This window comes from Cervus canadensis, chromosome 28 (genome assembly GCF_019320065.1).
Source record: "Cervus canadensis isolate Bull #8, Minnesota chromosome 28, ASM1932006v1, whole genome shotgun sequence".
In the NCBI taxonomy this organism is placed as follows: domain Eukaryota; kingdom Metazoa; phylum Chordata; class Mammalia; order Artiodactyla; family Cervidae; genus Cervus; species Cervus canadensis.
In genome coordinates, this window is record NC_057413.1 from 1,564,481 (window position 1) to 1,584,892 (window position 20,412).

General features: G+C 51.9%; 1 protein-coding gene across 2 annotated transcripts; it reads right to left on the minus strand.

Moving 5' to 3' along the window:
* Positions 1–271: 271 nt before the first annotated feature.
* Positions 272–9,172, minus strand: LOC122429962 (serpin B9-like). Of its 2 annotated transcripts, none has more exons than XM_043450687.1 (8): positions 9,064–9,172; positions 8,233–8,314; positions 7,324–7,514; positions 5,486–5,623; positions 5,043–5,160; positions 3,625–3,767; positions 1,957–2,112; positions 272–1,749 (listed from the first exon to the last, which is right to left on the minus strand). In XM_043450687.1, the coding sequence occupies exons 2-8, from the start codon at positions 8,273–8,275 to the stop codon at positions 1,345–1,347; spliced, it is 1,194 nt and encodes a 397-aa protein (XP_043306622.1). In that variant the 5' UTR covers positions 8,276–8,314; positions 9,064–9,172; the 3' UTR covers positions 272–1,344. The 2 variants fall into 2 exon arrangements, with proteins under 2 accessions (XP_043306622.1, XP_043306621.1); XM_043450686.1 differs by having other exon boundaries at positions 8,914–9,154.
* Positions 9,173–20,412: the final 11,240 nt, after the last annotated feature.

Consider the following 20,412-nt stretch of genomic DNA (forward strand, 5'->3'; position numbering starts at 1 on the left):
TGCATGATTCAGCTTACGTGAAATTGCCAGCACAGGTAAATCCATGGAGATAGAAAGCAGGCTGGTGGTTGCCATGAGTTGGGAGAAGCAGGGAATGGGGAGTAACTGCTTAGTGGATACAGGGTGATGAAAAATATTTGGAACTAGATCAATGTGGTGGTTGAACAACAGTGTTAACAGACTATACACTGGTGTGTCACTCACTTTAAAATGGTAATTTTAGGTTTCATAAATTTCACCTCAATAAAAAAATTATTAAAAAAACAATACATTGTTTTTTAATAAATCGTTTTTATTATTTATCAATTAGAAAAACTGATTTCTAACCTTTTTTTTTTTTTTTTAAGTCACAGAGCTCATCATCAAATTGCTTACCCATGCAACCTAAGTGGCACCCTGATGCGTAAAACACAGTCCCATCCCCAAGGGCCTTAAAGCCAGAAAACACAGACAGGCAATATACAAACAGCTACCGTCAGAGACGTGCCATCTCCCAGGGGGCAGTGAGGGTACAAAGACGTACCTCTGGTTATGCAGGAAAGGAAACAACTCTCAGAGAAGATGACGTTGGAAATGAGCTTTAATGGTTGAATGTGATTTTTCCTGTTAGAGTTGGAGGTGAAGAAATACAGTAACATGTAGAAACGTGTGATCCTCCCAGAGGTCACATGGTCACCTAGAGGCAGGACCTAGTCCAGCCTGGTAGTCCTCAAAGCTGCCTACTTCTGCCATGGGGGCAGGACTCAAGAGGCTCACACCCTCCCACTTCCTTCCCCAGGGCCTGATGCAGGGTTGGCAACATCCACGGTGAGCAGTGAATGTCAAAGAAAGATAAGATGTGCATTAAAGAGGGCATTCCCAGGCAGGTCAACGGAAAGGAAGCCAAGCTTCCACCGCAGGGGCCATGGGTTCCGTCCTGGTCGGGAAACTGGCATCCCACGTGCTACACAGCCAAAAAAATAAACACGCACTAAGGAACGTCCCTAAAAAGCGCAAGCACCAGGAGACCTATCAAACGGCAGTGACAGCTAACGGCCTGGCTGAACACTAAAACGGGCTAAGGCAAGCAGGTGACCCGGAAGAGAACCCGGCGCCACCGGAAAGAAACGCCGCAGGAGCGAGCGGGAAGGGAGTCCGCGGCCCATGGAGCGCTGTGCTTGCCATCCTACGGGATTCAGGCTGCGTCTCAAATACAATCACTGAGGTCTACTGGCCCTCGATCCCCGTCCAGGGGTCAGCCTGGGGGAGAAGCAAGGGTGTGCTGGCGGGTCATTGAGGCCCGGAGCTGCCCAGGTCCCGGGGGACCCAGCGAGGGCAGGGCGGGCAGGCGCGGCGCGCGCGCCCCTACGGGGAGGAGAACCTGCCGCAGAAGAGAGTGCTGCGGGAGCCGTTGTGTCTGATGAAGAACAGGAAGGGGTGGTCGGCACAGAACCGGGGCTGGTTCACCATGCAGCTGTCGACCTGCAACATTGCGGAGGCGGCCGCGGCCTCCGTGCCCTCCTCGTCCACCTCCACCACGCTCTTGTGGGCTAAGGCGGACAGACACAGGCCTTCGCTGGGAGACATGGCCGAGAAGTCAGCCCGGCCCGACTGGAAGGCCTCAAGCACCCCCAGGCCCTGGAGCACCGACACCATGTCGTAGGTCATCTCCAGCTTAAACTTTGGGAGGAAGACTTCCACCTGGGTCTTCTTCATGGAGTGAGGCTGGGTCCAGGCGAGGAACTTTTCCCAAGTGAGATGTTTCTCCACCTGAAAGGCCAGAATTCGACTTTGGGATTCAGCAATGTCAGGCAGCCCTGAGTCTCCTCTCCCGGAGGGATGGTGCCCCCCACCTCCCCCGAGTCACCTGGAGGACAGGTGTGCCATCTCGCGCTCTGGTACCCGAGCTAGCACGCCCCAGAGCAGGAGGAGGGGCTCGAGGGCCAGCCGGGCAGGAAGGACACGCAGGACACTCACTGAGCTCAGAGGCACGTGGTCGTTGGGCAGCAGCACCAGCATGCTCAGCTCCTCGTCCGCGTATGGCAGCTCCAGCACCTGGGCCTGCACCTCCTGGATGCGGGCAAGTCTGAACACCCCGTCCTGAAACATCATCTGCACCGGCCTCTGCTCCTTCTGCAGGAGTAAACAGATGACCCGGAATCAGACACAGATCATCGGAGGAGGCAGCACCGTCTCCAGGAGAAGCGGTGGACGGCGGGGTGTGCAGAACCCCCGATGGAAACGGTATCTGTGCCCTGGTTAGTGCTACAAACTGTCCACCAGCTTCTCCCTGTTCCCATCGCAAGGCACCTGTTGTCAGCACACTGGTGCTGGCCTGGGAAAGATGGTTCATTCAGCAAAATAAACGAGGTGCTCTGCTGTTCTCAGAAAAGGAAGTCAGATTTTCAGAGCTAAAAGATGCCCAGTAAGTATATCTGATGAAACAACAGAATCCAATGAAAATTACTGCTATTTAATTAGAAAAAAGTTTCATGAAACCTTAGAGTTTCACAGCAGTGCAGTCCAGAATGTAGACAAGCTCAGAACGCAGTGTGACAGCAAGTGTAAGGGACCACACGGGGGCCTCACTGGGGGCCCAGAGGTTAAACTGCAGGGGTGGCAGGTTTAATTCCTGCTCAGGAAGCTAAGATCCCACATGCTGTGCTGCACGGTTAAAAAAATAAAGAACCATATGGGTCTTCATGCATTTAAATCCAACTGTACCAATTCTGAAACTTTAATTGGAGGAAATAACTTTTTAAAATACAGAAATGCTATACGTACACAGAAGTTAACTGAAATACTACCCTTACTAAATTCAGTTTTATAAGTTGACACAAGTCATCTATTAAAAAGATTAAAACAAATTTCTAAAATCCATGCCAGTTGTGGATGACTAGTTGTGCTCCCCTCCCGCTCTGCAACTAGAAGGCTGATTATTTACAGTATACTGTATTCGAAGAAAAGGGTTTTATGCCTATAAATTTCTGAATTGCATTAAAATGGTGTTTTTATAAGGGCTGGCGGTGGGGGAGTGGTTAACAAACTATTTCAATGCCTATCTGAATTGAAATTATACCTCAATGTGAAGACTAAGTCAGTTTTATTATTAGAAAGCTATGATTACTGAATTAATGATTAATAGCAAATCAAGTCTGTATTTATTCTCATTTTTAAAATAACTGATTAAAGAAATACATTTTCTTATTCTTTTGCTCTGCAGACTACACCCCACACCCCACCCCCATCATAGTAATACCCAGATCACACTTTCCTAATACCTGTGGGGGGTTTAAATTTGGATTTCTTCTCTCTCTCTCTTTTTTTTTTTTTTTCTTTCTGTCTGAGCAATTTGGACTTAAAAGAAAACCTCAAGCTTTCAGGCTGAATGTAGGATGAACACACTCATACAGGAGTGACTTTGTGAGAAACTATCAAGGCTCTAGGAACAATAAAAAGTGCAAAAGACCGAAGGCAACAAGTGTTTTTCATACCTTCAGTTCTTCACCACTGAGTTTAAAATTTCATTCAGAAATGTGTGAAGTTTCAAATTATTATTAACCAATGATTTATGCTCTTACAAAGTTAAATTTTTCCATTCAATTTTTTCACCAAATTCTCAGGATGTTCGAAAGTTTCCCCCACCTGGTTTATTCTAAAAGGCATCTCCCTGGTGTACTCCTTGTCGAATTTCTCACTCCACCTCCCTTTGAAGTAGACAGCGTTAACCAGAATCAGCCTGGTCTCTGCATTGATGGAGTTAGCAGGCAACAACTCTGGAATCTTACCTTAGGGAGAAGTAAAGAGTACAAAGCATGATAAAAAAAAAAAACAAAACCTTGATAAGGCTCATTGGAAAATCCCGATTAGCAGTCCTCGTTCAGATTTGCCCAATTTGGGTTGTTCTGCACGGAACCCACACACACAGGTGGCATTTATGATCACGGTGCTTCAGGACCTCTGCAAAGTGGGTGACATGAACCACTTCATCACTCAGGGAGAAGTCTGCTCCAGGTGGGAGGAAACAGGAAACAAAGGGTGGGCTGGAGAGGCTATGGCTGGAGAAGCCACATCCAGAGCCAACCTTCCAGGACTGCGTGGGGACTTGTCACAGGAGGCCACCATGAATGGCTCAGGGGCACACCATCAGCGAGAGGATAAACTTCTGTTCTGGAAGTCGCTAGCAAAGGTTTCACTACTTGATCCTCCAGACGTTCTCAGAGAAGGTCAGGTAGCACGTGAAAGGTACTCCCTTGTCCCCTGGAGATCAAGTCTAGCCTTTTCAGTGAACTAAGAGCACCCCTGCTAATTCACCCCTCCAGAGGGCAAAGAAGAAACTGGGCAAGGAAGGCTAAGCCTTGAAGGAAAGACAACCTCCTGCTCTCTGCTCTCTGCTGTCTCATGTATTAGCAGAAACAGCATTGCTCTTAGTGGTACCATGTGTAATTGGTACAGAGGGGCCTACATGGGTCCAACATCACACGGCCATCATGGGGCCGAGGCCACAGCAGGACACCCTGGGGAACAGGAGCGAATGAGGCTCTACCCACCCCGGTGCAGTGATTTCAGTCTGCAGAACCATCAGCCTGAGAGCGGGTCTGCAGTGGGCCTGCCAGGTCTAGGTTCCTCACATCTGAGGACAGGAGTGGAGGTGGGAGACCAGAAAGGGGCAGGAGGGGGGTCAGTCCGCTGTGATGGAGGGCCACAGAGACTGTGCTCAGAGGAGGCCCCAGGCTCCTTCCTACAGAGGTGCGGCATTCACTGACGCGTGAACACACGCCCGAGGGAGACGATGCTTCTCTGTCAGCTGTTAACCTGGGAGCCTGGCCTGTGGGCTTCAGCTCCTGCCGGCCACTCTGCTCCAGGGAGAAGGGACACAATGAAGTCTCTGCTGTTGAACACCCGAGCATCCGATCAAAACCTCTGTGAGTCCATTAAGGTTCAGGTAGTCCAAGAGGCCCAGACAGCACGGTGCTGACCATCAGAAAGGCCAGGGACAACAGAGGAGCAGGGAGCAGGGAGCAGGAGGCGCGGAAGTGGGGGAGGCACCCGGGAGCGCTGACCTTCAGTCTTCTTTGAGACCCAAGCGTTGATCTGCTTCCTGGACGGCTCTGCAGCTTCGGCAAAGGAGAGCTGCTCCAGCTCAGCGTAGTAGAAGCGAAGACACGATTCCTTAAAGGTCTTTGGAGAGGAGAGTGGTCAGCGAGTTTCCAAAATTCTGAACAATATATATATTACATTAAAGTAACCATTAATCCCTTGAAGGTGGTCATTCTAATCTGCTAGATATGAAAAGATCAGCGTTTATAAACAGGTAAGAACTCAGCTATGAATAATTATAATGGATAAATGCATTTTAGAAATAGTCAAATTTCAACTAATGCAAAGTACATTTAGGGAATTACAAGTTTTAGAAATCATGTTCATAAGTGTCAGTTCTCTGGGGTCTTTCTCTCACACTCCACATTTTGATCACAACTTGTACTGTTCTGTTGACTGAACTTACAGAGAGAAATTCGTAGGTCTTCTCCCCAAAGATCCTGTTGGCCGTCGTGAGCAAGTACTGAGCGTCAGGCTTGTTCAGCTCAGCAAGAAGCTGCTGGAAATCTTGGTGAAATTCTTTCTCTGTGTTTAAGGAAAGCGCCTATCGAGATAAGTAATTTAAAATAATCAATATTGCCCTTCAGTTTCTAAGAGTTTTGTGACCAACATTTTTTATCAAATACTTCACAAATATTCCTAAAAGACACTACTTTTAAGTGTGGATTTAGTACATACTAGAGAAGCAAGATGGAGAAGGCAATGGCACCCCACTTCAGTACGCTTGCCTGGAAAATCCCATGGACAGAGGAGCCTGGTGGGCTGCAGTCCATGGGGTCTCAAAGAGTCAGACATGACTGAGTGACTTCACTTTCACTTTTCACTTTAATGCATTGGAGAAGGAAATGGCAACCCACTCCAGTTTCTTGCCTGGAGAATCCCAGGGATGGGGTCGCACAGAGTCAGACACTACTGAAGTGACTTAGCAGCAGCAGCAGCAGAGAAGCAAGATGACACAGGGGAGGGGGAAGATACAGGAGAAAATAAACAGAAATGGGTAAAAGAGTTGGCTTTTCTGTCTCAGTTGATCTCCCTTGTTTAAAGATGAGTAACAAGGTAGGAATGAACGGACTGGAAAAATTCAGAGAAGGAGCTGCTTTAAAATCTTGCATTCTAAGGAAACCGTAAGTGTGCCTAAATGGAGGAAAATTTAACTCTAAAGTTTACCCCAAAAAAATAAATAAATAAATAGAAAGACTCAGATAAAGGTGTTAAAATCCGAGGAGAAACGAGTAGGAACAACGACAGTGGGAGAGACCGCGCTTCCAGAGTCTGCTGGTGACCAGAGCCCGCAGCCCGCAGGCCCGGAGCCCTTCCCGAGTCGTGCCAGGCAGCCAGGCGGAGTTCGCACCCTGAGGGCCTGTGACCTCAGCACAGGAAGGCCAGGACCACTCCACGTCACAGCAGACAACCTGAGGCTCCCCCACGAGGCTCCTCTAGGGCTCGTGGGCCGGCCTAATACACAGTGAAGTTCATCAGGAATAAAGAACCACTCTCGACACCTCAACCTTCACCCCCTCACACATGAGCTGGGAAATTATTATGATGAGTAATCGCTACCGTCAAGGGTTCTCAGAGGAATGGAGAGGCAGAGTGAAGCACAAAGGCGCCCGGCAGTGAGGAGGCCCCGTGCGCACGGCAGGACCTCACCGCCTTCTGGGTGACTCCTGCACACGTTCCTCTGTCTGCTCTAGAAACGTCCCTGGGGACCGGAGAGACTCAAGAGGGTGTTCCTGGGGCGCTGCTCGTCTAGGCTAACGCGCACCTAAGCATCGCTGCAGGTAAAAAGCCACGCCTTTGCACCCTCTTGGCACATTTCCACTTATCCCCTGACTCAGCTGGAAAGCACGGTGGTGTATCATTGACTTGAAATACCTATTAACCTACCCTTCTCACCAACAGCTGTAAGTTTTAGTACAAACATCAGTGCTCTCAAACTGAGACAGCGCTCGGCTGCTGAGATCTCAAGCAATCGTTACCATTTCCTAAGCAAACATAAAACTATTAAGACAAAAGTTTAATGGTCACGTCCAGGATATTAACTGGAGAAGGATCACACAAGAAACAGCTCGGTGAAGGAGACCTCAGCTCCACCCTCTGCGTCTGGGCAGCCCCAGTCGCTCCCGAGGCAGCACGCGTCTGCACCCGCGTCCACCCCACCCTCCCACGGGCAGGCCTGGAGAAGGGGGTCTGCAGCCGGGTGAGCGGATAGGACACGGGAAAGAGGCCCCTCTCCCGGCTCACCTGGGCCACCTGGGCAGCAGTGTCCCCTTTGGCTCCCAGGAGGACCATGGCCAGGACCGAGGAGAGGCTCACGGGAGAAAAAAACACGTTGCCTGAAGGGTCGTCTTCACACAGGGCCTTTAAGAGGCGGAGGGCGAAGGTGCCATTTGCTTCACAGAGCGCGTCCATGAGACCGGGCCTGGAGTCTGAGACTGGAGAGAAAAGGCCCTCAGTAACCGCGAATCCCGTCCCCCTGACACAGGACACTGTCCTTTCAGGGTGGAACGCAAAATAGTCTACGGAGCGTCCGTGTTCGGCTGCTTTCCTTCCCAATAGGAAGTCCAAGGTTAAGGGCACTAACTTCGTGTGGTCCCGGCAGCAGGTCAAGCGGCTGAGCACCTCGGGGAATGAACAGCAATGGCTGACGGGGCCACGCGCACACACAAGCAAACGTACACACACACTGCTGGGCTCCTGGGAGCAGTGAAGTCCAGTCCTTTCCCACTGAGAAGGGGGAGGACAGGGCCAGACAGGAGGAGGGGAGAGGCCCCACGTGAGAGCCTTGTCGGCGCTCTGCCAGGTCCCCACAAGGCCTCGTGTATTCTTGCACATACTCCTGAGGAATCCCTGGGAGATGTTCAGTTACGAACCAGCCCAGGCCTCCCCATTTTCCAGCTGATAGCTGAGAAGTGTTTGAGAAGCTGAAATGAAGCCAGAGAGGCTGGAATCCGGGAGGAACTGGGCTGTGAAGCGAGGAATTTCCACCCACAGTGGCTGCTCCGTCCGAGCCAGGCCTCAGGGTCAGCAAGTGTCCCTGAGCCCCGACCCAGCTCGTGGCGCCTGCCCTCCGCTCCCCGGCACCCAGGGACCCTCGGACACGGCGCGTCGGGCCCAGACACTGTGCTTTTATTTTGCAGTTCGTTTTCTCACCAGAACCAGGATTTGAAGGTTCCCTCCTTTCTTCCATCAACATCCTCCAGCGGAGACCGAGCCTGACACTGGAAGCCACGTTCTGAGGGACACAGGAGAGGAACGGACTAAAGAAGGGGTTCAGGAGAGGACAGTCAGGGTGACGGGGTGCAGCCTGGGCGAGCACTGAGGCCGTGGGAGAGGCAGGGGAGGTCAGAGGGCGTCTGGCAGGTGGGCGGGGTGCCCCCAGCCCACCTGAAACCGGGCATGGCACGGCCATCAGCCCCCAGCCCACCTGTTGCCATCCTTCCTTGGTAGCGAGACCCTCACTCCCACCACGGCTGGCCTCAGGCCCAGATAGGACCCCGTGTCCTCCTGGCCCGCTCCAGCCTCCCACAGCCACCACCAAGCCTCGCCTCCTGTCTCCTTAAAGCTCTCCAGCCAGGCTGGCCCTGACCCTGCGTCTGGTCTGGCCCACATTCTCCCTGCTGCTGCTCGGAGCCTGAGAACAGGAGTGTCCCCACTCCCCACCTGTTCCCGCCACTGCAGCAGACAGAGGCGGTCCTGACCCTTCACTCGGGCTCTTGCCTGGCCCCGCCCTGGGGCTCAAACACACTTGACCAACAGGGCTCATCCTCCTGCCAGACTGGAGAGCCCCTTCAGCCCCTCCGAGGCCCTGTGACCTCTGAAAGCTCTGCTTACCCAGCTCCCCATCCTTCAACCAGGCAGTCACCCTTCTGCCTCCAGGCGGCAGCGCAGCGGCTTCTGGGTCCCCACCTTCTAGACTCGCGCTGAGCCCAAGTCCCCGCCGGCGCTCCCCTTCGCTCTCTCTCGCGCGGGGGAGGGGCTCACCTGCCTCCTCAGCTCCAGAAGCTCACAGCTCCAACACGGAGTGGCTTTGGTCCGGAGGGCCCGGGGAACATGGCCCGAAGGGCAGGGCCGCCTCCAACCCCGCCCCGCCCACAACTTCCAGGTTCCGCCCACCGCCCTGGGAGCTCCAGTTCTGCAGAGACCCAGGCCTCCGGGATGCGGGGTTCAGTGTGGGTTGACCGAGGCCTCTGGGATGCGGGGGTCAGGGTGGGCGGGCCCAGGCCTCAGGAATGGGGAGGGGGGGTCAGGGTGGGCGGACCCAGGCCTCCAGGATGCGGACTTTTTTCAAAGTCTTTATTACAGGATCTGACTTTCAGTTCTAGTGAAGAAACAGAGTTGGTTTCTGGCAAGCGCACCTCAACAAGTCTGGGTAACCCGTCAGAGCACCATCTCCCACCACCACCGAGGTCTGTCCCTCTTGGCCTCCTGACTCTCAGCCCAGTGAGTCCTGTCTGGGTATTGTTAGCAACAGACCGTGCCTGCAGCTCTGCCTGCGGCTCTCAGATGCCTTTTCTCAACAGCCTACAAAGAGCAATGCTGAGCATGGCCCTGTTCTGCAAAGGTTTCAGAACTTTGAAGGCCTTTCTCCCTCTAAACTTGTTTCTTCCATGAGTGCTGCATCCTTCCATAATGAAGACTGTCAACTCAAACACCAGGGACGTCTCAGCGTCTCCCATGAGCGTGGCCCTGGGCTGGGCGCTAGGCACTTGGCTGAGGACATGACCTCCGAGCTGAGGTGCCTCACAGGTGATGAGGAGACCAGAAGTGCTCAGAGGTCCTTCCTAGATGTCATGAGAAAACGTCTAGATGGTGGCAGCCACACACAATTCCCCAAGAAAGTCCCCGGCAGACCCTTCACTCCGGACGGCCTTTATGGAGGAGTGTCTGTGTTCTGTATGGTTCCCACTAGGTGACCAGCCTTGCTGCTGCTGCTAAGTTGCTCCAGTCGTGTCCGACTCTGCGACCCCTTAGACGGCAGCCCACCAGGCTCCGCCGGCCCTGGGATTCTCCAGGCAAGAACACTGGAGTGGGTTGCCATTTCCTTCTCCACTAGGTGACTGGCCTTAGGACAGCCTCATTCTTTTCACTTGATTTTGTGTCCGTAGCATCAACTGCAGTGTCTGGACACATTTCTAAAGGGATGGTGAGGCTTCCTGGGGGATGCGATTATGCACAAATGTTAATGCTCTTCAGCCAGACGCAGAGGGAAACAGCATTTTAGATGCGGCTCTTCCCGGAGATGTCAGAGGACAGGTCCTCTGAGAATGACCTGCGTGGTCCCGGGAGGTGGTGGTGAGGGGCATGGGGATGTGTCCTGGAGGGGATTGAGGAGCACACAGTGGCAGGAAGGAGCCTTGAAATCCACGCCAGGCCAGATCGGGAAGGGCCTGCACCCAGCACACGGAACCCAGAGAAGGCGCCCGGGGGTTCCGTGGTTCCGCACGTAAAGAGCTGGGCAGTCGGCTGCCCGGGTCCGTGCGCCTCCTGAGTGTGACTTCACTTCCCCGGATTTGTCCCAGCTCGGAACCTCTCACATGTAAGTGGCTTTTCCACCTGGAAAACTGCTCAGATCCTAAATCCAGAAGACTTCCTCTGACCCGCACACCTGTCTTATCAGCCCCCGCCCCAGCTCCTCACCCCCACACCTCAGAGCATGTGCGTGGCGGGCTCTGCTTCAGGACGATCCACAGACTGTTTTCTTTGCAGAAACACTGCAGGACCCGTCCCAGAGTCTCGGGTGTTCCTGCCCTGTGAGCTCAAGGGTAAGACACAGAACACCCAGAGCGAGCAGAGGTTTGTGAAGAACGATGTGCCCTGAACTCATTCACTGTGTTTTTTCAGTGTGCTCCTAGCCAGGTGCTGGGTTCAGGGCATGTATTTGTTCGTGTCATGCCCGGTTCTCCGAGTCAGAACCTGGTATGTCAGAGGAGAGGCAGAGGTCACGGCTCAGCACTCTGAAGTGCAAGAGAAGGGTGTCGGGTCCCCACAACCCCCAGAATGGGGTACTTCTTCCCAGAGAGGCTCGCAGTTCTGGCCATCCTTGGGCCCACACACCAGCTGTCCTCCTGCCCAGGAGTTAGCGTCCAGCTGTCTGGGAGCCAGGCCTCTTTCGAAGTGTCCGCAAGGAAGGACAGAAGGCAGAGGCTTCGTCCTGCCACTGGCCTCTCTCTCCACGGGGAGTCCAGGTGAGCCCTGATCCAGGGGCGGCCGCCTGGACACAGCTCTGGCCCCAGCCTCCCCTGATGTGCGCAGCCGTCAGGGCAGACGCCCGGGGAACACCTCTGACCCAGGAGGAGAGGCAGGCGGCCCGCAGGCCCACCGCGCGATGCCCTGCCCTCTGCCTGCTCTCAGAGACGCTGCTTCAGGGCCCAGGCATTGCAGGCCTCACTGAGGGCGCTTCCTCCGGGAGGCAGCAGGACACTCTCTCCACTGTGCACGGAACCAGGGCCCTCCGCCCGCTCGTCCTCAGCTCTGGGCCTTCGCGCTCCTGAGAAGAGGGCTTCACCTCTACCACGGACGCGGGCAGCCTCTGTGTGCTGAGGCCTGAGGGACTCCCCTCCCTCTGGCTTGTATCCCCGTGGTTGAAGATAGGTTTAACCAAGGATGAAAAAAGTGAGCTCGAAATGAGAAAAAGTGCTTTTCATTTTTTCTCCCTCTTCTCCCAACAGTAGATGCATGGACTATATCCTGCCAGGCTCCTCGGTCCATGGGATTCTCCAGGCAAGGATACTGGAGTGAGTGGTCATTCCCTTCTCCAAGGGATCTTCCCAACCCAGGGATTGAACATGGGTCTCCAGCACTGCAGGCAGATAATATACCCTCTGGGCCACCAGAGAAGTCCCAAAAAGTTACATAGGGGATGTCAAATCCTTGTAACAATCAATTAAAAATCAAGAGATTTTTATATGTTATCTTTTCCATCTTAATTTTCCCTATGTGATTATTTTTAAGAAAGTAACATTGTATGTGAAAAATATTTCCCTATGTGGTTGAATCTGAAGGATCCTGCCAAAAAAAGGAAAATCAGGCTGCTAGAAGGAAGCATTTTCAGAAGTTTTCCAACAATGTCCAGAAGGGAGGAGGTTTCCGTGTTTTTCAAAGTCTTTATTTCATGATCTGACTTTCAGCTCTAGAGAGGAAACAGAGTTGGTCTCTGGCAAGTGCACCCCAACAGGTCTGGGTAACCCGTCAGAGCATCATCTTCCACCACCACAGAGGTCTGTCCCTCTTGGCCTCCTGACTCTCAGCCCAGTGAGTCCTGTACGGGTATTGTTAGCAAAAGACCATGCCTGCAGCTCTGCCTGCGGGCTCTCAGATGCCTTTTCTCAACAGCCCTCAAAGAGCAATGCTGAGCATGGCCCTGTTCTGCAAAGGTTTCAGAACTTTGAAGACCTTTGCCCCTCTAAACTATTTTCTTCCATAACTCTAAAGACCTTTCTCCCTCTAAACTTGTTTTCTCCATGAGTGCTGCATCCTTGCATAATGAAAACTGTCAAATCAAACAGCAGGGACGTCTTGGCCTCTCCCACAAGGGTGGCCCTGGGCTGGGCGCTGGGCGTCTGGCTGAGGACACAACCTCCGAGCTGAGGTGCCTCACAGGTGATGAGAGACCAGAAGTGCTCAGAGGTCCTTCCTAGATGTTATGAGAAAACATCTAGATGGTGGCAGCCACACACATTCCCCAAGAAAGTCCCCGGCAGACACTTCACTCCACACGGCCTTTATGTAGGAGCTTCTGTGTTCTGTATGGTTCCCACTAGGTGACCGGCCTTAGGACAGCCTCATTCTCCTTGACTTGATTTTGTGTCTGTACCGTCAACCGCAGTGTCTGGACAGATTTCTAAAGGGATGGTGAGGCTTCCTGGGGGATGTGATTAAGCACAAATATTTTTCTAATTAATTTATTTATTTTAATTGGAGGCTAATTACTTTACAATATTGTAGTGGTTGTTGCCATACACTGACATGAATCAGCCATGGGTGTACATGTGTCCCCCATCCTGAAGCCCCCTCCCACCTCCCTCCCCATCCCGTCCCTCAGGGTCATCCCAGTGCACCAGCCCCGAGCACCCTCTCTCACGCATCGAACCTGGACTGGCAATCTGCTTCACATATGGTAATATACATGTTTCGATGCTGTTCTCTCAGATCATCCCACCCTCGCCTTCTCCCACAGTGTCCCAAAGTCTGTTCTTTACATCTGTGTCTCTTTTGCTGTCTCACATATAGGGTCATCGTTAACCATCTTTCTAAATTCCAAATATATGCATTAATATACTGTATTGGTGTTTTTCTTTCTGACTTACTTCACTCTGTATAATAGTCTCCAGTTTCATCCACCTCGTTAGAACTGATTTAAATGCATTCTTTTTAATAGGTAATATTCCATTGTGTAAATGTACCACAGCTTTCTTATCCATTCATCTGCAGATGGACATCTAGGTTGCTTCCATGTCCAGGCTATTGTAAACAGTGCTGTGATGAACATTGGGGGTACATGCGTCTATTTCAGTTCTGGTTTCCTAGGTGTGTATGCCCAACAGTGGGATTGCTGGGTCATATGGCAGTTCTATTTCCAGTTTTTTAAGGAGTCTGCACAGTGTTCTCCATAGCGGCTGTACTAACTTGCATTCCCACCAACAGTGTAAAAGGGTTCCCTTTTCTCCACACCCTCTCCAGCATTTATTGTTTGTAGACTTTTGGATAGCAGCCATCCTGACCGGTGTGAGATGGTACCTCATTGTGGTTTTGATTTGCATTTTTCAGATAATGAGTGATGTTGAGTATCTTTTCATGTGTTTGTCAGCCATCTGTATGTCTTCTTAGGAGAAATGTCTGTTTACTTCTTTGGCCCCTTTTTTGATTGGGTTGTTTATTTTTCTCGTACTGAGCTGCAGGAGTTGTTTGTATATTCTTGAGATTAATTCTTTGTCAGTTGCTTCGCTTGCTATTATTTTCTCCCATTCTGAGGGCTGTCTTTCACCTTGCTTATAGTTTCCTTTGTTGTGCAAAACCTTTTCAGTTTAATTAGGTCCCATTTGTTTATTTTTGCTTTTATTTCCATTACTCTGGGAGGTGGGTCATAGAGGATCCTGCTGTGATTTATGTCAGAGAGTTTTACCTATGTTTTCCTCTAGGAGTTTTATAGTTTCTGGTCTTACATTTACATCTTTAATCCATTTTGAATTTATTTTTGTGTATGGTGTTAGAAAGTGTTCTTGTTTCATTCTTTTACACATGCTTGGCCAGATTTCCAAGCACCATGTGTTAAAGAGGTTGTCTTTTCTCCATTGTATATTCTTGCCTCCTTAGTCACAAATGTTAAAGCTCTTCCTTCAGCCAGATGGAGAGGGAAACAGCATTTTAGATGGGGGTCTTCTAGGTGATGTCAGAGAACAGGTCCTCTGAGAATGACCTCGGAGGTCCCGGGAGGTGGCATGGTTTCTGGGGGGATGTGTTTCGGAGGGGATTGAGGAGCAGACAGTGGCAGGAAGGAGCCTTGAAATCCACGCCAGGCCAGTTCGGGAAGGGCCTGCACCCAGCACACGGAACCCAGAGAAGGCGCCCGGGGGTTCCGGGGTTCCGCACGTAAAGAGCTGGGCAGTCGGCTCCCCTGCTCCATGCACCCCTGTCCTCAAGTGTTTCAGCTTCTGGAGAGAAACAGGAGGGGGCCGGGAGGAGGGGCCCCGAGCCCAGGAAGGTGTCCCAGTGTCGGCAACACTGAAAGACACACCAGGCTGACGGTTACAAATGAACGTTGACGAACCAGGAGGTTCCTGCATCACCAGGCTGACCCAGCACCACCCCAGTGAGGGCAAGCCCCCGAAACGGCACCAGGAGCGGAGATGAAGGATGTGTGAGTCCCAGAGGAGCGCTTGGCCCTGCAGCCCCATCAGACGGCCGGGACCCTCCTCCGGCTCACTAATCTCTCACCACCAGCCTGCGTGTCACACGGCAGAAAAGTGGGGCCTCAAGTGTGGCCGTAGGGAGGGTTTTTTCCAGACCAAGGAATTTTATGAAAGCTACACAGATTGAAAGCTTCTGTTTCACAAAGAGGTTTCTCTCTAAAAACCCGGTTTGGTCCTAATGTGGATTTATGACGCAGAGGAAAGGACCAGGTTAGCCCTAACAAGACACTGAAGAATCAAGTCAGATGATAGGGGTCAGATTCCCTGAGACTCAGAACAAAGCAATAGCAGTGTGACTCAGAAAGGGGTAAGAGGTCCTGGGTGGGGCGGTGAGGGTGGCGGTGACCTGCCCAGGAACGAGGTCTGGGAAGGGAGGACCCAGGGTGTTCCTCCCACAGCCCAGCAGGAACAGGGAGTCGGGGGGACGCACAGGCTGGGGTGCACGGGGCGGACGTGTTGGGAGTGATGCCAGGGAGGGGGCCGCAGAAACAAGAGGGAGACAGACATAATTCAGAAGCAATGTTAAAATTCAAACTCATGTTTCAGACGTGTGTCTCTAAGCCCGCGGTGAAGACGTGTGCTACCGTTGCTTGTATTTCCTTCTCAGGACGGTCTGAACCTGACTTCCTGACAGCAGTTACACCTATTTGCTCCACAGAGTTGGTGGGCAGTTTCCAGAAGACACTGCGTGTCGCGTTTGTTAACGTCAGTGAGATGTGATGGGAAGCTTGGTGAACATCTGTGTCCACCACTGTTGATGGGAAATACCACCCCTGACTTTGCACGTCACCCACTAGGCCCCCAAAGAGAAACCTCCAGACTCATCACTGTGCTGGAGGTGTGGTGGGTTCTGACGTGAAAGGGAGCTGATTACATGTCCAGCCAGCATTTCTCAAAGGCAGCACGGCTGACAAGTGGGGTCAGATGGCCATTCCTGGTGTGGCTGCCTGGGCACCTCCCATTAGAGGCCAGCTGCGCCTCCCTCAGTGATGACAAGAGAAATACCTCCAGGGCTGCTACTTGTCTTCAGGGGGGCAGTGCCCACCAGCTGAGGACGGGTGTCACAGACTCATGCAGCCCAGGAGCGCATAAACCATGATGAGCGGAGGAAGAGAGAAAAACTCTCTCTGGGGCTGAATCTAACCTGGCCTGGGGAATACAGGGAAGAGCATGTATAGAAATGAAAGTGAAAATCGTTCACCAGCAATGTCATAGAATTTTCCAGACCCAGCGGAGACTTTGTCACCGTGAGAGTTTAGATGATTCCTGTATCCCCCACCACCCCCGACCCCCACCCTGGCCAGAGATTACCTGCTCCATGAGCAGAACCAGGGCCCCGGGAAACCGTTGGGTTCCCTGGCCGCATCTCAGGCGAACGCGCACACAGCCTGACACTAATTGCTGTTGTTAATTATATTACATGTGAATTACATACATGATCCCGATCGTATGTTAATGTCGTGCATATGGCGAGGTTCCAGGACACATTCACCCTGAGTTTGTGGTGATCGGTTATCGGAAACCAAGACACCTGTTTCCTCACAAGCAGCGTGTCCTCGCTCCCGGGCTCATGACCGGTGGTGACTCTGGCCCCCAGGCCCCGGTGGGCGAGAGCCCCTTTCCCTCTGCTCCAGCCGCCAACAGTTCTCTGAGCGGGAGCCACCCACCCTCAGCTCTCAGAGCCTCAGAGCCATGCCGGGGGCAGCTCTGAGCTGGGGAGGTGTGGCTGAGGAATCAGGTGAGTCTGAGCCAAAATCCCAGAGAGCCCTGGACTGCTGCTGGCTGGCCTTCAGGTTGCTGCCTGAACCACCATCCAGAACAGAGTTCCGCAGGTAAAGATTGCAGTTGTCCGCAAAGAAAAGCCACATTTAAATCCCCAAATCCTCAGGTGGTTTGCTAGAAGTTTCACTTTCATTTTCCATTCGAAGGATTCCTTAACAAAAGAAACCCCCTGTTCTGTTCAGCTCAGCTGCTCAGTCATGGCCAACTCTTTGTGATTCCGTGGACTGCAGTAAGCCAGGGCTCCCTGTCCATCAGCAACTCCCAGATGAACAAACTCACATCCATCAAGTTGGTGATGCCATGCAACCATCTCATCCTCTGTCATCCCCTTCTCCTCCTGCCCTCAATCTTTCCCAGCATCAGGGTCTTCTCCAATGAGTCACTTTTTTGCATCAGGTGGCCAAAGTATTGGAGCTTCAGCTTCAACATCAGTCCTTCCAATATTCAGGACTGACTTCCTTTAGGATTGACTGGTTTCATCTTATTGCAGTTGAAGGGACTTTCAGGAGTCTTCTCCAACACCACAGTTCAAAAGCATTAAATTTTTGAAGCTCAGTCTTCTTTATGATCCAACTCTCCTATGCATGTATGACTACAGGAAAAACCATTACTTTCACTAGATGAAACTTTGTTAGTAAAGAAATGTTTTTGCCTTTTAATGGGCTGTCTAGGTTAGCATAAGTTTTCATCCAGGGAGCAAGTGTCTTTTAATTTCACAGCTGCAGTCACCATCTGCAGTGACTTTGGAGCCCAAGAGAATGAAGTCTCTCACTGCTTCCTCTGTTTTCCCATCTATTTGCCATGAAGTGATGGGACCAGATGCCATGATCTTCGCTTTTTGAACATTGAGTTTTCAGCCAACTTTCTCCTTCTCCTCTTTCACTTTCATCAAAGGCTCTTCAGTTCCTCCTGGCTTTCTGCCATAAGGGTGGTGTCATCTGCATATCTGAGGTTATTAATATGTCTCCCGGCAATCTTGATTCCAGCTTGTTACACAGAAATAAACAGGTTTAATTCTCAATACATTCCTTAATTTCAGCATGCAGCTATGAAAAGAGAAGACCTGGAAACAACAGAGAGAAGTACCAGCACACACATCACCCAGTTGGGTTCCCAGCCAACATCCAGACTCTAGCATCCCTGGGAAATCCCAAATGAGGTCCGTCTGGACCCCCAATGAGGAAAGGATCCCGGGCTGTGCATGCACCCCAAGGGTGAGACTTCACACTAGGGATATGGGGGCTCCCATTTATAATCCCAGACTGCACAATGATATCATCAACGGCTCTATGAAATCATCGCAGGTCGAGATTTTTCCCTAACTGTAGCCCACCAGGCTCCTCTGTCCACAGGGTTTCCCAGGCAAGAATACTGGGGGGGTAGCCATTTCCTCCTCCAGGGGATCTTCCCGACCCTGGGTCAAACCGTCGTCTGCTGCATTGGCAGGCAGACTCTTCACCTGGGAAGCCGACACGGACACTGAGGGTGAGCCCAAGGCCAGAGGGACACTGACACGGGGACGCCAGCTCGGAAGAGGAAGATGACTCTTCTTCCCAGGAGCGGGGAACAGGCCACCTGCACCTGTGACCTCAGATGGCCAAGGATTGTTGCACATAGAGGCAGAGCGAGCTGCTAGGAGCCTCAGCATCCTCCTTCCGAGGGGCTGTGAGTGACGAGTGGAGTTACAGGGCTGGGCAGCGCAGGCACCATTTTCAGGGGGATTTCTGAGATTTGAACACAGTGAGAGGACGGGACGGGGAAGACTGTGCCCTGCTGTAGGAGGTGAGGGGAGGGAGGGTTTCTGTGCCGCCTGAGTCCACAGGCCTCTGGGGGCAAAGCACCTCTTTCTTAGGGGACCTCAGTCATTTTCAACCGACTAGACCGGGCCCACCCACATGCTGGGGGCCAGATAACTTACTCAAAGTTGACCCTTTTAATCCTCGTCTCCTGTAAAAACTACCTTCATGGTAACAACTCGATTGGTGTTAGCCCAATTAACTGGACCTCTGGCCGAGTCAAGGTGACACAAAATTACCTGTCAAGTTGGGCTACCTCATTTTTCCAGTGGTCATGTGTGGATGTGAGAGTTGAACCATAAAGAAAGCTGAGCACCAAAGAATTGATGTTTTTTAACTGTGGTGTTGGAGAAGCCTCTTGAGAGTCCCTTGGACAGCAAGCAGTTCCAACCAGTCCATCCTAAAGGAAATCAGTCCTGGGTGTTCATTGGAAGGACTGATGCTGAAGCTGAAACTCCAATACTTTGGCCACGTGATGTGCAGAGCTGACTCACTGGAAAAGACCCTAATGCTGGGAAAGATTGAAGGCAGGAGGAGAAGGTGCGGCAGAGGATGCGATGCTTGGATGGCATCACCAACTCAATGGATATGAGTTTAAGTAAGCTTCATGTTTTGGTGACGGACAGGGAGGCCTGGCGTGCTACAGTCCATGGGCTTGCAAAGTGTCGGACATGACTGAGTGACTGAACTGAAGTGATCTGGGCTACCTGTATCTCTCATGGAAACACATGCTGTGTGGAGTTCAAAAGCCAACTGTGCAAATATCCCAACAAAAATGTGTATATATTTTAATGTGAAAAGACTGGATTGAGAAGATCTTTCATTTCTGAGGATTTGCTTTGAGCTTACCTGGTACTCAGCATCTGAAAAAAAGACTGTTTTTCTCAATAAAGAATACCATAGTCCACGGCAGGACGGGCTCCGTAACTTGCAGGGTCTGGTGCCAAGTGAAAATGCAGGACCCTCTGCTCAAAAGCTATTAAGAATCTGAAGACAATGAAGGCAGAGCCCTGAGCCGGGGGTCCTTCTGGGGGGCCCAGGGAGGCCCACCGGCCGCACCCCCTTGAGGCCAGAGCTGGTCACAGAGAAGATCAACAGGGAGGATGTGAGTGACGGAGAGAGCGGCTCGGGCACGTCCGACTCCCTGCCACCCTGATGGTCCGTGGGACTCTCCAGGCCAGAATCCTGGAGGGGGAGCCAGGATCTCCAGGGGACCTTCCCAACCCAGGGATCGAAGCCAGGTCTCCGGCATTGCCGGTGATTTCTCCCAGTCTGAGCCACCAGGGAAGGACTATGCCAAGGACAGGAATTCCAAGTTTATTTATAACAAATACAAGAGAGATTATATGGCAATTCTCTTTAAAAATTTTAATAAGATCATTTTGAAAAATACAGCTGTGAGGATAATGCAAATGACGTTTAACGCAGTAGATCCAGCTAAGAAAGAGATGGGCAGAGGCCGAGCTGTGTGACAGGGTCTGTAACACACGGGACCCCTGCGTCCATCATCACAGCTTCCTGCTGACGGCATGATGGAGCAGAAGGACAGACACCTCGGACCCTGGACGGACAGAAGGCTCACTTCAGGTGACAGTGGGCACAGGCTTGGGGGCGGGGGGGTGCGGTGAAGCCGCTGGGCCGCCCGCCTGCCCACTCACAAGGGCAGCGTCTCCGTAGCCTGTCTCTCCTCAAGGCTCAGGTGCTGACATGGGCACAGCAGAGACAGCGGACTAGAGACAGGCTGAGAATGTGGGTCACACCATTAGGTTAGAGGGAGCCCAGCTCCGGATGACGCCGCAGGGAGGCCAGTGGATGCCTCACCGCTCTCCACCTGAACCTCAGCA